The sequence below is a fragment of the Manacus candei genome, unplaced genomic scaffold (assembly GCF_025592945.1).
Source record: "Manacus candei isolate 608988 ecotype Guabito, Panama unplaced genomic scaffold, ASM2559294v1 h1tg000124l, whole genome shotgun sequence".
NCBI classification, from domain to species: domain Eukaryota; kingdom Metazoa; phylum Chordata; class Aves; order Passeriformes; family Pipridae; genus Manacus; species Manacus candei.
In genome coordinates this window covers 158,208-173,479 of record NW_026138172.1, presented here as the reverse complement: position 1 = coordinate 173,479, position 15,272 = coordinate 158,208, and the positions used below count along the sequence as shown (strand labels likewise).

Genomic DNA, 15,272 nt, shown 5'->3' with positions numbered 1-15,272 from the left:
AGTTGTGCTTTATAAACATTTTGTTTCAATGGGTCAGTTTAAAAAAATAGACTCGTAAACACGGACTGACACGATGTGCTGCTGCAGATCAGAGAAATTTCTGAGGAGGAAGAAATGAAAAATAAGGATGTTAATGCTGTGCAACTTCAGGCAGTCTCTTTAAAACTTTGCCTGAAGGGCTATCACTTCTGCAAATGGACCTGTATCAAAACATGCACTTATAAAAATATAGATGCCAACAGCGTTGGCTCATGTTTGATTCTTGTCCTTCTAAAACATGCTCAAGACACAGCCGGGGTCTCCTCATCGCAGTAAAACACAGTTGTTTTTAACAGTGATACAACAGAAACAGGCCAGGGCTGAGTCATTTGGCACTGGCTCATTTACAGAGGACAGACATGTCACTGGTCTCACTCCTTGAAAATGTCAGCTCTGAAATCTGTGGAGCAAAAGCACTGCAGAAATATGAGGTTAATTCCACGCTGCCAAAGACGATAAAACAGGAATGAAGCAGACCTGCTGTTGCATTAAAGATTTAATTTAGCAGCTGGTTTAAACTATCAAATGAAACAAATTATGTTTTAGGCATCATTTAGGATGTGTTTGGTGTTAAACCTCAAACCAGTTGCAAAGTTAGGTCAGATCTCTGTGCAAACCAGAATTTCTGATTTTTAGATAGCGTTTATTCCATCCGGTTGTGAAATCCAAAAGGAAACACTCAGCCATCTGACCAACTAACATTTTGGTTAATCACATTTTCTGTAATCCATAAAAATTCAGCCTTCTGAGGGTCAGAGGATGATTTCCAGTCACTTCTTGTGTTACTTTGTCCATTTCACCAGCAGTAATTTCTAGGCTGCCCAGAGAAGCTGTGGCTGCCACATCCCTGGAAGTGTTCAAGGTCAGGTTGGGCAGGGCTGGGATCAGCTTGGTCTAGTTGAAGGTGACCCTGCCCATGGCAGGGGTGTTGGAACAAGATGGTCTTTAAGGTCCCTTCCAACCCAAACCATTCTGTGATTCTGCAGCACAGGTCCCAGCTGGCTGTGGATGCCCACACCACATACACTTTGTACCCTGTGCACCGCCGGTCTGACACTGCTCTTTTGAACCAGCTTTCCTTTGCTGATGGTTACTCCGGGGTGTGATTTGGCTCCCAAGACTTTTAACTGCCTTGTCAGTAATGCCATTTGCATTTATCATATAAATTTCATCCATCATAAAAATATCAATGTATTGATACTACTCTGAGCAAAGCCCTGTTGCCGATTAAGTGTTCTTAACTGAGTCGATGTAACCAGGCTGAACGTCACCAAGTATTATGTGCTCTGCAACATGACAGACTTACTGAATTCTCTGGTGCTGGAGCCGAGGAACATATTCAGTGCAGCTGCAGGAGGACCGAAGGCGGTGCAACAGTGTCACCGCCAGAGCGGCTCCTGCACGGTCGGGCAGGGAAGTTTCCTTAACACCAGAATCGTGAAATCACGTGAAAACCAGGGTTTTAAGGCGAAAACCACCTGCTTACAACTGCAAAGTGACAATCGGAGCATCATTTAGGGTGGAGGCGACTTCTGAGTCCGGCTGCGAACCTAACACCGCTGAGCCCGGTTCGCAACGTGCCGCAGCCACGGGGCTTTTAAATCTGTTTTAAACACCACCAGGGACGGCGCGCGGACTGTTTAAATGCTTGGAAACCCTCTCCATGAGGAATTTTTTTTTTTTTTCCTGACGTCCCACCTGAACTTCCCCTTCAGGCCGTGTCCTCTCGTCCCGTCGCTGGTTCCCTGGGAGCAGAGCCCGTCCCGCACACGGCTACCCGCTACTGTCCGGGAGACGCCCGGAGCGATGAGATCTTCCCGGAGCGTCCTTTTTTCCCGGGAGCCACCTCCTTTTTCCCGCGTGACGTCACCGCGGGGCGCGAGGCGGGCCCGTGACGTCACGGCGGCGCGCGCGGCGCCGCAGTGCGGGCAGCGGGAGCTGCGCTCGCCTGGGATCCCGCCGGAGTGAGATCCAGCCTGGAATCCCGCCTGGAATCCCACCTGGAATCCCGCCGGAGAGCCCGCCTGAGCCCGGCTCTGAGCTCACCCGAGCTCACCTGAGCCAGCCTTGCCATGGTTCGCTTCGGGCTGACCGTCGTGCGGCAGTGAGTACCGACCGCCAGCCCCGGCGCTGTGGGCGCTCCGAGCAGCTCCCGCTGCCTGCGATGGGCAGGAGAGAACCCTTCGGTTTTTATGAAAGCTGAACCCTGGGGTTCTCCGTTAGAGTAAGGACTGCGTGGGCAGCAGGGCAGGGCGGGGTTTTGCCCCCTCTGCCCCGCTCTGGGGAGACCCCCCTGCAGTGCTGCCTCCAGCTCTGGGGGCCCAGCACAGCAAGGACATGGAGCTGTTGGAGCGAGTCCAGAGGAGGGACACCAGGGTGATCAGAGGGATGGAGCAGCTCTGCTGTGAGGAAAGGCTGGGAGAGTTGGGATTATCCAGCCTGGGGTGACCTAATTGTGGCCTTCCAGGACCTGAAGGGAGCCCACAAGGTAGATGGGGAGAGACTATTTCCAAGGCCTGGAGTGACAGGAGAAGGGGGAATGGCTTCAAGCTGACAGAGAGGAAGTTTAGATTGGATATTAGGAAGAAATTCTTCCTTGTGAGGATGGTGAGGCCCTGGCACAAGTTGCCCAAAGAAGCTGTGGCTGCTCCATCCCTGGAAGTGTTGAAGGCCAGGTTGGATGGGGCTCTGAGCAACCTGGGCTAGTGGAAGGTGTCCCTGCCCATGGCAGGGGGTTGGAACAAGATGATCTTTCAGGTCCCTTCCAACCCAAACAATTCCATGCTTCTGTGATTTAACGCTTAATCAGTAAAACTGATTTTCCTTTCTCATTTTCCTCCTCTTAAGAGAAACTCTTCCCTTAAAGACCTGGATCTTGCTGATGTGGTGCTGTGACCACAGTTAATTTTTACATCAGTTAGAAAACCTGAGCCTGGATCAGTTTGTTGAATTCTTGAAAAGTTCATGTGAGTTTCTTGCAGGCACTTTAGAAAGATGCCAGATCATTCAACAAAGGGATGGGAGCTCATTTTAAAGGTACTGGCCTTCTGTGAACAGTTACATGTTTGAGGCTCATCTTGAGGTCCAGTTGGCCAACACATGCCTTTCATAACAGGGCTCCAGAATCTTCCACCAACTTTATCCTCTCCAGCATGGAGGTGTAGTTGTTATAGATAAATTATGCTACATTGTTGATAAATCTAAGTAGTTACTTCATTTCCTTTTATTCCAGGTGGGTTTGTCTTAAAAATATTGATAGCATGATTGGGGCTGACTGGTTGAAAATGGATTTTTGTTGTTGTAAAGCCTTTAGGTGCATCCTTTTGAAAAAAATCTGTGCTGTATTCTGTTTTTCACATTCAGGCTCTGCTGTCTCTTGGTGTCCAACATAAGAACATTTTTGAAAATTCAGTAAACCAATTCTGAGTTAATTTTTTTGTTGTTGTTTATAATCTCTTTCAGTGGAGAAACAAGATACAACAAAGACAAGATACTACAAGGTTAGTATCAGTTATTCTGCTGGAAAATCATGGTGAAGCCCTGTAACCAACTGCTCAGCTGTTAAGTATTACTACAGAATAATATTGCAAAAAGATTGTTTAAATGCTTTAATTGTTCAGTCTCAGCTCCTTCTAGGAAGGCAGTCTTTATTAGATACATTTAAAACTAGACTTCACCTTAGTGGCTGCTGACTTGGACACCCAGAACTGAAAACACACACACTGGGCTGCTTGGATGTCTGTTGTAGGAAAATCAAGGCATCACTACAAGGATCCTGCTGGGGTTGTACTCTGAATAAATGAACTTTATACAATGCCATATTGTGAGGAAAAGCTCATGCTCCCAGATTTTCTTACCTCTGTTTTCTACCTCTGTGACATTGCTGTTTACAGATATGGCAACAGGGCTTTGTGCTCGTAGTAAAATGAATAAAGAATATTTCCCTGCCTTACTTTCTTGAAAATACCAATGATGTATTTTAAATTCCAGGGTCTCTGGGTCAAATGCAGTGGGTTTCTCTCCCCTCTCCAGCATAGCAAGTGAAGGTAGCCTTGTGTTTTTGAGAGGTCTGAGGCCTATACCAGCATGGTTTTAAGTTTAAATTTTTCAGAGGTATAGGTTAATATAAATATCACTGACAGTGATCCTTCTGTGTTCCTATCCTGTACTCCTTTGTTTTGTTAAAATTGTGTGACTGAGTTTAGGGAAGACCAGAAGAGCAGTAACTTTTCCCAATGCTTGGCTTTACTGAAGGAGAAGGGTTTTATTGTGACTGAGCAGACTCTTTATTGTCATACTTGCTCAGCTGCTCGATGATCTAAAATTTGCACGTCCTAATGTTGATGGGTTTTTATTTTGCAGGTCAAGGAGTGGATGAGCCACTCTCTGCAACTGGTTTCAGACAAGCAGATGCTGCTGGTGTATTCCTCAGTAATGTGAAGTTTACTCATGTCTTTTCAAGTGACCTCCTTCGAGCAAAGCAGGTGAGTGCTTCTTGAGGCAACAATTAGCTGCAAAATTCAGCATTTGTTTGCGATTGATGATGCAAAAATAATGCAGGGAGAGCCAAAAGCTGTTTTGATGGACCTGCCACTGCAGTTTAAATTGTTTAGAACTGCAGGAAACCTCTATGGGTAGGGAAATTTTGTTGAGAACAGCTCAGTTGGGAATCAATAAAGGCCAGCTCATTTTGCAGGATTTCATGCACTGTTGTGCCTGTGGATTTGTGGAAGAAATTCTGAGGAATCCAGGCCAATATAGGCAAGATCAAGTTTTGCTGTGAAGTCAGAGCAAGGGATCATTAGATGTGCAGAGAGGTTGGATTTTGCCAGGAACGTCACACCTCTCACCTTGATGCATTATATGTTAAATAAAGAGGAAAAAAATGTAAATTACTGAGTGGGATTACATGGGATTTTGTGTGCAAGATTATGAAATACTCAAAATTAGGGAATCAGAAGTTTTAAAGTCAGAGATCAGTTGTTCTAGGACATATCTTCTGTGGAAGGCAGTGATTATATTTTAAATCAATAGTACTTTCTGACTTTCATAAAACTGTCTGGGCTATGTGCCTGCCTTAGGGGAATTGGGTTTGGATTTTTTTTCCTTGTATTAGAGACAGCCTTTTTTGTGGAAAGCATTTGTACTCTCACAATGGAGAAGACAGACCTGAATTTTTCCTTTGCCTAAAGGACATGTGTTTTGCCATTTGTTTGACAAGCTATCCAGACTTGGTGAAAGCTTTTCCAGAGATGTATAAAGGTGCAGTTTCCATGTGGTTGGAATTCCCTTTCTTGGCAGCTGCAAATCTCTGAAGTGTCTTGTTACTAAACTGTCACTTCATAGATCAAATATGAGAGGAATGTACAAATTCTGTTGAAAAAGAGGAGATTCCAGCATATAATCATACAATTAACTATGCTATTCATATATACAAGGAAGCAGACTCGACCCTATCTGAATTTTGATGTTATTCTGTGACAGAAATTTAAAGTTACAAGATAAAGCTTTTCCTAAGCAATGCGTTAAATCAATCGTAAAACCTTGTCAGTACAACAAGGCTGCTGCTTCTTTGCCAGAATCCAAGGAGCCTTTTCCAAGTGAGTTATTTGAACTTCAGTTTGGGTGTGGATGTTTGCACAACACTACCAGCAGATATTTCCAGTCCAAAGTTCCTGTGAGCCCAGTACAGCCTTCACACTTTGGTGCATGTAGGAACTGGAGCAGGTTGGCCATCCTTTAGTTCCCAGTTTAAGAAAGGCAGGGAGCTGTCAGAGGGATCCAGTGGAGGCCACAGAGATGATCAGGGGTCTGGAGTATCTCCCTGCAGGAGCTGGGCCTCATTAGTCTGGAGAAGAGAAGACAGAGAGGGGATCTCATTAATGCACATAAATATCTCCAAGACAGGAGCCAGGAGAGTGGTGCTGGGCTCTTTTCAGTGGTACCCAGTGACAGGACGAGGAGCAATGGCCACAAACTAAAACACAAGTTCCACCTCAACATGACAAAGAATTTCTTTCCATTGAGCACTGGAACAGCTGCCCAGGGAGGTCGTGGAGTCTCCCTCTCTGGAGACATTCCAAACCCACCTGGACACATTCCTGTGTCACCTGCTCCAGGTGACCCTGCCTTGGAGAACTGGACTGGATGATCTCCAGAGGTCCCTTCCAGCCCTAATGATTCTGGGATTGACTGTGGCAGCCAGGCAGGTGTCAGACAGATGTTTTTTGCAGTTGGATTAACTGAGCAGTTTTTAGGACCTGAGTCTGTCCCACGCAGTACATGTGAAGAATGTGTGGACATATGGATTTGTGAGCTCATGATGGGGCTTTTATCCCAGTAAATCCTGCTGCCCACCTTTCATAGGTGCTAAGAGTTTCAACTCTTCTGGACTTTGAAATGTGAAGGAAAGTCCAGAATCTTTTCCCAGTCTAGGCCATATGTCCAATTCTCACAAAATTCAGCTGGAAAACTTTTTATTTTGTTGGTTTGGGTTGTTGGGCACTACTGATGTGATTCACCTTGGCTGTTGTGGTGTAACATGGTCTCTGTTCCATCCCATTGATGTGACTGTATATTCACTTTTTAGACTGCTACTGCCATTCTAGGAAAGAATAAGTTCTGCAGAGATTTGGAAATCAAGTATGATGCAAGACTGCGAGAGAGAGTAAGTGCCAGAAGAATTTGTTTTAATATCAAATACTGAAGAATTTGAAAATGTAGCTTACTGCTGATTGATATCTTGGCTTATTAAATTGTAGATTTAACAGTGGAGAGCATTATTTGCTGTGTTCTTAATCACTGAAGACTGAACTCTTCACGTCAGGGACAATGAATTGTTTGCAGAATTGTGAAGCAAAGCCAAAATTTAGTGATAAATGTTGCAACTGTGATGCTTTAATGATTTAAATAAGGTAATATTTATTGTTTAAGGAACAGCACATGACTGTAGCATTTCCTGTTTGAATCCTTTTTTTCTCTCAGAAATTCCAACTCTTCCCCTGAGACCAGCAAGTTAAATACCTCCCAAACTTCTTTAGTTGCTTTACCACCTGACTTTTTAGAAAAATATTATGGCTCATGATACCAGATTTTAGAAAGAGTAATCTTACATCTCTGTTACACTGTTTTATATGGTGTTTTTATGGATGTATGGAAATGCCAGTACAGTGTCTGCAGGTCACTGGTTGTGAGTCACTACTAGGATAACAGGTATTAAGTGAATTGCACAAAAAGAAGCAAAGTACTTTAAAAGAACACATGTCATTGACCTTCTTAAGAAAGTTTTATTCTCTCATGCCTTGCTTTCATGATTTTTCTGGAAAAATCTTTAGGATTAGGATTTCATTTCCAGCAGCTTCAGAGCACTGATTTCTTCATATCTTTCTTAGTGTTCTTAAATTGCTGCTATTCTGCTTTAGAGAAGGGGATTGAGAGAGTAAATGTATTTCAGTATATTTAAATTCTGAAGACTGTAGTAATTTATATATTATATTCCATGATAATTATGTTAGTGGCAATGAAGGATTAATCTGCAGAGATTTATCCTCTGCTGTGGAGATTTCAGAAATCTGTAGAGAAAACATTTGTTTCTTACTTGTGAAAAATAATTCCCCTTGGTGTTTGTGCAAATGAAAAGTAAATGGAGTTTATCCTCATGTGAACAGCTGTGCACAGAAGTGTTTGCAGTGTAACCTCAGTTATAAAGACACTTGAATTTTGTTAGCTAGGAGTGTCATTGGAGGAAACAATCTCAAGCTAAAGATCAGGCTGAAGGTCATGTTTTGAATGTCAGTGCTTTAAATGAGATGCTACTCTTAATATATTTGTCTACCCAGCATATATATATATACACACGCACAGACATATGTCTATAAAAATATATATATTTTATATATATATATATATAAAAATACATAGTTTTAGAAAAATTTTAAATAGCAAATATAAAGATACCTCCTCCCCTCAAAATTGGCATAAAATATGAAAGGTGGTTAAACTTTCATGTTACACTGGAGAATTCAAGAAAACAAAGCTGTTTGCATTGGAAGGGGAACAGGAGACCTGACACACCTTGACAACCCCTCTTTTTGTACCTTATCCCTCACAGAAATATGGTGTTGCAGAAGGAAGGCCCTTGGCTGACCTCAAAGCTATGGCAAAGGATGCTGGAGAGCAATGTCCTTCATTCACCCCCTCTGGAGGAGAGACACTGGATGAAGTATGGTATTTATTTATTTATTTGTGCCTTCCTTTTCTAGGCTGTTTTATCAGTGCACTTGCAGCTTGTGCTACTTAGGAACTTACTGAGAGCTCAGCCCAACCAGAGGTAGTTGTTTTCTAAGCTAAAAACACTGCTTGGCCTTATAACAGTGGCTGCCAAGTAGGAAAGCTCTTTGCAACTGAAATATTGATTTTGAGGTTGACTCCTTGTGAAAGAGGAGGATTTGCAGGAGGATGGTGGCAATTACTCTCAGCCTCAGCTTTCAAGGGGAGTTTGTACAACATCCAGTAATTTGACACTGACTTCTGAGCCTTGTCTGTGATAAATATTTGTCTTTTAACTGAAGGAGTTATAGCTCAGATTTCTGAAAGTCAGAACCTCTTGCTTTGTTCACAAGGATCTCTTATGTCTTCACGATCTCTTCATTCTTCACAACAATCTCTTTGTTCTTCCCAATGTTCCCTCCTGGTCTTTCTCTTCAGGTGAGAGAACGTGCAAGGGACTTTTTTGAATTCCTGTGCCAGCTAGCTGTTGGGTTGGAACAGAAGGACCCTGGTGGATCCAGCAGAAGCTCAGGAACACCTAAAGAACAGTTTGTTTTCCCTTGGACAGACCACTGCAGTGAAGGAGAAGCGAGTTCTGAGGGCAGTGGATCCTCCAAAATATTAGATGCCAATATACTGGTGGTGAGTCATGGAGCATACATGAGAAATTGGTTTGGTTATTTGGTTTCAGATCTCAACTGTACTTTGCCAGCAAATTTAACCAAGTCCCAGTTGTCTTCTGTCAGTCCCAATACAGGAGTCAGTCATTTCGTTGTAAAACTTGAAAATGGGAACCTGTCAAAACCTGAAATCATGTGTGTTTGTCTTAACCAAGACTCTCACTTAGTGGATGTGGGAGCTGAATGTGTAGCTTCAAAAGTGTTTTAGCAGCCCCTTCAGGGAGGAGGTGGATTTAGATCATCATTTTGCTAAGCATGGGAAAAGTACCTGTACTAATTACTGAGATGGACTGGAGTTACTGACACTAAACTGCAAGTGCTTACCATCCTGAAAAACCTCAAACTGCATGGTCCTAGTGCCCAGCATAAGTTTTCAGTAGGAAAATAAAACAAATATTCTTTCTGAACAGAAACATGACACTTCAGTCACTTACATATCTGCTCTTATAGCACATAATTTGAAAAACTCCTTTGCTTTACTCCATAATTATTTTTATGACCTCCATGTAAAAGAGTTGGGGAGGGGAGAGGAATGGTACCTCAAAGATGAGCTATACTGTATTCTTGTTTTATTACAAAATGCTATATTGTAATATCAAACATACATGTTGTCTTAAAATAAAATTTTGAATGCAATAGTATAACCTAAAAAAGGAGCATTGCCTAGTGGGAAAGGTTTGTTGCAGAGTCAGGGGATGTGGCTCTGGCACTAAACAGCTGGGAGACTCTGGGAAAATCTCCTTCCCATTTGTAAAGTGGAAATTCTGATATACCTACCTCGCTGGGAGTATTTCCTAAGAAATTGTTCAGGTTGTTGTCATCTCTGTTGAAGAGCACTGTACACAAACATAAAATATTTATTTTTAAGCTGCAAGCAGGAAGAGGAACCTTATGTGCACATAGTTGGAATAATGGTCTCTCTTCTAAAAAGGAACTTTATCAATAGGGGGAGTTGTACCCAACTAAAATCCTTCTGTCTGATTCTGTGAATATTTTTGCCTAGAATTAGGCAAATTTGATTGCTTGGCAATTTTTGATGTTAATACTGCATTCTTTCCCCTCTGGGATGTTTGTAGTGTTACTGTGTAAGCTTATCTGGTTTATGTTATTTATAATATCCATGTATTTTTTCTTCATTTGCATATTTTAAACCTGTTCAAAAAAAAAAAAACAATTAAAGGCTTCTGAATAGAACTTCCATTTCATCTGTATTTCTTGTGAGGTAAAAATCTTTCTTAATATTAATCCATGAATAACGAGTATGAGAAATGAACAATTACTCTACAAAGCTTTGTTCAGATCACACAACTTCCTTTTTTTTTTTTTTTTCTGCAAAACCCCAGGCCAGACTTTTACTGTGAAAAAGACTTCCAGGGCTGATGGTTCAGTGCTGTCCTGCCTCTTAACCTGGAAGCACTGATGTAAAAATGTTAAGGACATGCCTAAAATTGCTTGCGACTGTACAGAATTAACTGTTTGACTCAAGTTTTAATGTTTTATGATTTTTAAAAACAGTCAGTTCTCTGGGCTGTTTGTTCAACACTAACACTACTGAAATGTAGGGGATGGAGTGGGAAGTGTTCAGTCCTGTGGTGACTGGAGGTGGGATTTTAGAGTTCTGTTCTCCAGAACCTGGAAATGAACATTAGGCTTTTAACCTGATTTTTACCTGTTTTTTGCCAAACAGGGCTTGTTTATCTAGCAAATAACCATTAAACCCTCTGCTACTGTATCTGGAAATTAGTCCATAGAGAGGAAAGTATATTTTTGACAGATGGTGTGACTACCCCATCCCTGGAAGTGTTGAAGGCCAGGTTGGATGGGGCTCTGAGCAACCTGGGCTAGTGGAAGGTGTCCCTACCCATGGCAGGGGATTGGAATGAGATGATCTTTGAGGTCCCTTCCAACCCAAACCATTCCATGATTCTAAAGTGGCTTATCTGATCTGTAAAAAATGGATATTTGTATTCTGGTGTCAGCAAGGTTGGTCTTTCAACCTCAAACACATAAAATTTGAAGGACTGGGTGCCCTTAAGCTGGGTTGGAAAAATCCTTGGTAGCCAACCATTATTGACCACATCATTGACCCAAACAGTAAGTTTGTACTTGTGAAATTAAAAAGGACCTGTTTAAAATCAGAAGTACAGAGATAACAGTGGCAGCTCGAGGAGCTGCTCAAGACTCGTTTAAAAGTGTCCATAGCACTTTTTCCCAACTAAAAGAATTCCTTCTCAGTGTACTGAAGGAAATAAGTTGTGTTCTCAGGAAGGAAAAAAGGGAATGTGGGGTTTTTGCACAGGCTCCTTGAGCTCCTTCCTAGAGGCATCTTCCTAGAGGGCTCCTGAATACTAAATGATGATCACAGCCAAGGAAGGTGGAACAGTTCTAAGCATGACTTATAACAGACTTAATGGCAGAGGGTGGGACAGGAGTTCATTCTTACTTTGCTTGTCCCTGGCAGTGCCTATTTATTTCAGGAAGGGCAGTTACATAGCAGGAGGCTCTCCTGTCAGTGCTTTAAATAGCTTGAACTCTTCTGGAATTGCCATGTCCTGAATTTTGTCAGTCATTCCATTAATACTTCTTGGAGCCAGAGTAACTGGGTTGAAAATGTGCCTCCTTCATCAGCTGAAAGATGACTGGAGATATAACACGTTTTTTCTCCCTAAGTCTGTAACTTCTGTCAAATATTTCAAAACACTCTAGTGATTTATGTACTTCTCAGTTTGAAAGACCTCTTTTTCTCTCTTTCTTGCTTGCTCTCAAGCAGGTAATTAACATTTTATTCTTGCTGATGATGTAAATAATTTAGGAGAACATCTACCTTTTTAATGAATGCTTTGCCACTGCTTGGGTGATACTCTTCCCAGAGGGGTTTTTGACTCTTCCTCTATAATACACTTTGCCTTCTTTAATGTGTTTCTAGGTGGTTAAAATTTAGACCCATGCTAAGAAATAGGATCATGTCTATAGGATTGTTTTCTTGAAGTTATTGTTACCAAATCCTTTCCTCTTTTGGTAACTCTTACACAGGGCAGGCAGAGGGTAGGATGAAAAATACCACAGGGTGAAACCATTCAAGTTTTCTGAACAGCTCCTCTATTAATGAAGTAACATTTATTTTTCAGTGAAAAACTTCTGAGTCAGAATCTCCCAATTCAGACTTTGTAAAACACACTAAAATGGTGCAAACACATCTGCCAGTGGCCAAGGGAGTACAAGTAATCAAGTGTGTTCTGCAGTTGCCCTGTTGTATTTTTTCCTTATTTATCTGCCCTTGACATTGTAGACTAGCCTAGATGATCTTATAGCCTGCCCTAATATAGTTATTTCACCTTTGTTTTGTCAGATGTAAGGTTCTCTATGCATTAAAAAGTCACCAATTCTGGAAGCTTCTGAAGTTAATTCTAACCCCTGTTTTCTTTAGGTCTGTGTATAGTGCTGCTCTTTTCAAGTCTTTAAATTGACACTGAGACTAAATCTTTCTTCTTGCTTTTTTTAATCAAGTGGCTCTTGTGCATTTGTGCAGTAAATCTGTACAGTTTTTTGGGATCATGGGAGAGTTGCAATGATAGATGCTTCTGTTAGGAATAGCAACAGAACATAAATATTTGAGGGATTACTCAGTAGTGGGCAATGGATGTTTTGTCCCTGTGATGTGCCAGTCTCTAATTAGCAGCAGAAGACAAGGCCTTAACTACAGGGTGGATTTTCAGCAGTAGCTGCCAAGATGTGAGAGAGGCAGAGAAAGCAGATCAAGTTGTTAGACACTGCCAGGATCAGGAGAATTTTGGGTGATAAGAAAATGTTGCATTCCTTTTGAACACCTTTCTAGGAAGGTGGTGCTGAAATAAATGTTAGAAACTTCTCAACTTGCCTGTCTGACTGTAGTCAGATCTGGCAGAACTGATGTGTGCTTGAAAATTGGTTTTGAAACTGGTGAAAGTTAAAATAAAAACTGTCTTGGCAGGCCTTTTCATCTGAACATCAGGAGAGAAAAAAAGGTGGCTGTGGAGATCACCAGAAACAAGAGGAAACTCAGCTCCTTTCTAAGCTGATGTTTTCTTTTGCTGAAGAACCCAGTTGTATTCTGCTTCCAAAACAATAATGTTTCAAAAGGTAGGGGAGTTGTGGCCTCCTCTGATGGAGTTGTTCATGTTTAGCCGGTGCTTTATCAGACCAGGCTTAATTTGGAAGAGGTGACAGGAGAGAAAAAGAGCATGTCAAAGCTCATGGCAGCTCATGTTCCTTAGTGTTGCTCCACCACCATCATCTCACAGGTCTGACCTCCAGCAGCCATCAGGGGAGTGCTTTGGCAGAGAGCTCTGGTACTATCACAGTTTCCTTCCTCTAAAATAAAGATATTTTCTTCATTCCCACAGTTCTCTGTTAGGGACTGTTTTCCAGACATAGCCCTGTCTTTGCAATAGGAGGAGTTTTGGAGGGTTTTTTTTTTCTTTTTTCCTTCAGAACAGAATTTAAATCAGATGCATTCTCTGTCTAAGCTTTTGGCTGCCTCAGATCCACAGCCCACATGCCTGGACCTAAAATATGTCAGATTTCCCCCAGATGTGTCCCTCTTTTCAGGGCTTTGGCCATGAGCCTGAGGTTTTTGGATATATAGTGATCCCAAGGCAAATGGCAGCTTCATGGGCACAGTGTGTGAGCTGCTTTTCCAGCATCCATGGATATGGAGGATCTGTGCATGCAGGGTATCCAGTGCTGTTCAGGAAGGTCTCCTGAGCTGAGACAGCTCTGCTGTCACTTGCAAACAGTTCTTGGATTCCTGGCATGCAGGGACCCTGTGGGACTATGGATGCCTCACCTGAATGCCAGAAGCTCCTGAGAGCACAATCAGAGGATATGGCACAGGAAGATACTGGCATAAAAACCACAAATCATGAGTAGGGTGTTACCAGTCACCACAGGAATGCACTTGAGGTCCAGGCAGAACCCCTTTGGTTGTAATTCTTTCCTTGTGGTGCCCAGCTGGCTGATCCATCCATAGCTGAACAGAAGAGGGATGATGCAACAGACTTGACTGTAATAAATCCTGAATATATTTTGGAATATATCTTAAAAAGTTAATTTACTTAAAGTTGAGGTAAAAAAAGAAGGTTTGATTTCAGAAGGACAAAAATCATAAAATTGGTTTAGTGATGTCAGGTATACTGAAGAATCACAGAAGTTTTATAACCACAGAATAGCAGAATGTCCTCAGTGGGAAGGGACCAACAAGGATCATGGAGGTCCAACTCCTGGCCCTGCACAGACACCCCAGCAATCCCACCATGTGCCTGAGTGTGTTGTCCAAACACTCCTTGAGCTCTGGCAGCCTTGGTGCTGTGCCCACTGCCCTGGGGAGCCTGTTCAGTGCCCAACCACCCTCTGGGGGAAGAACCTTTTCTTGATATCCAACCTAAACCTCCCCTGACACGGCTCCAGCCATTCCCTTGGGTCTGTCACTGGTCACCACAGAGCAAAGATCAGTGCTTCCTCTCCTCTTCCCTTTTAAAGCCAAGAATTCAAGAATTTAGTATGCTCGTGTCAGATGAAATCACTAATCTTTATCCCAGAATAAAGCACATCTAAAATTACACATCTGTAAGCAAGTATTTTAAACAGATCTGTCCAACTGGATGTGGAACCATATAACTAGAGAATGGGAAATAAAGTAATTTTTATTTGAGAAGAGAGGACAAAGCAATCTTACAGGACTGTCAGTTTGGCCTTAATAACACTCAGGGCTGAATAAATTCTGAAGGAGAATGTAATTACAGACAAGAGTGGTAAATGAAACCTGGAATAAAATTGAGTTTTTACCACAAGCAGTTCAGACTTACGTGAGTGGTTCTTTGATGAAATAACTGATGTATAGGCAAGGGAAAAATGATGGTGAATTTTAATTCAACATTTGACACGATGCCACAAGCTTAACTGGAAAAGGTAAATGTTACTTAGGAGATAAAAGAAGGTGAAGTAGGTATGCAACCAGTTATTGGGCACAGGAGTAAGTAATAATGTCCAAGGTGAAGCACTGGGCTTGGGTAAAATCAGTATTTAAGTTCCTCGTGGGGTTATTTTTTTGTAATGACTTTGAATAAAATTTAGGAAATGTGGAAATGTTCATGAGAAAGCACCATCAATAAGTGTGTGGGGCAGAATAACATGTAGAGGAGGAAATGGTGAATTTGAGGAGTGAAATCAAAGACATGTCTTGAAATTACCTATTGCCAGCTCAGGCTCTTCAATCCCAATGACAAGAATTCCCTCTCTGAGTTGGAA

General features: G+C 42.1%; 1 protein-coding gene across 3 annotated transcripts in view; it reads left to right on the top strand.

Annotated features, from left to right (window-relative positions):
* Window positions 1-1,943: 1,943 nt before the first annotated feature.
* The window catches only part of TIGAR (TP53 induced glycolysis regulatory phosphatase), a 39,365-nt gene continuing 26,036 nt past the window's right edge, over window positions 1,944-15,272 (top strand). The window contains exons 1-6 of one of the 3 annotated variants that reach the window (XM_051770743.1): window positions 1,944-2,143; window positions 3,502-3,539; window positions 4,402-4,523; window positions 6,629-6,706; window positions 8,150-8,260; window positions 8,746-8,949. In XM_051770743.1, coding sequence (XP_051626703.1) covers window positions 2,112-2,143; window positions 3,502-3,539; window positions 4,402-4,523; window positions 6,629-6,706; window positions 8,150-8,260; window positions 8,746-8,949 — 585 coding nt within the window. In that variant the 5' untranslated portion in view covers window positions 1,944-2,111. Of the gene's footprint in view, window positions 2,144-3,501; window positions 3,540-4,401; window positions 4,524-6,628; window positions 6,707-8,149; window positions 8,266-8,745; window positions 10,500-15,272 lie in introns of those variants that run through there. The other 2 variants (XM_051770744.1, XM_051770742.1) reach the window with 2 other exon arrangements.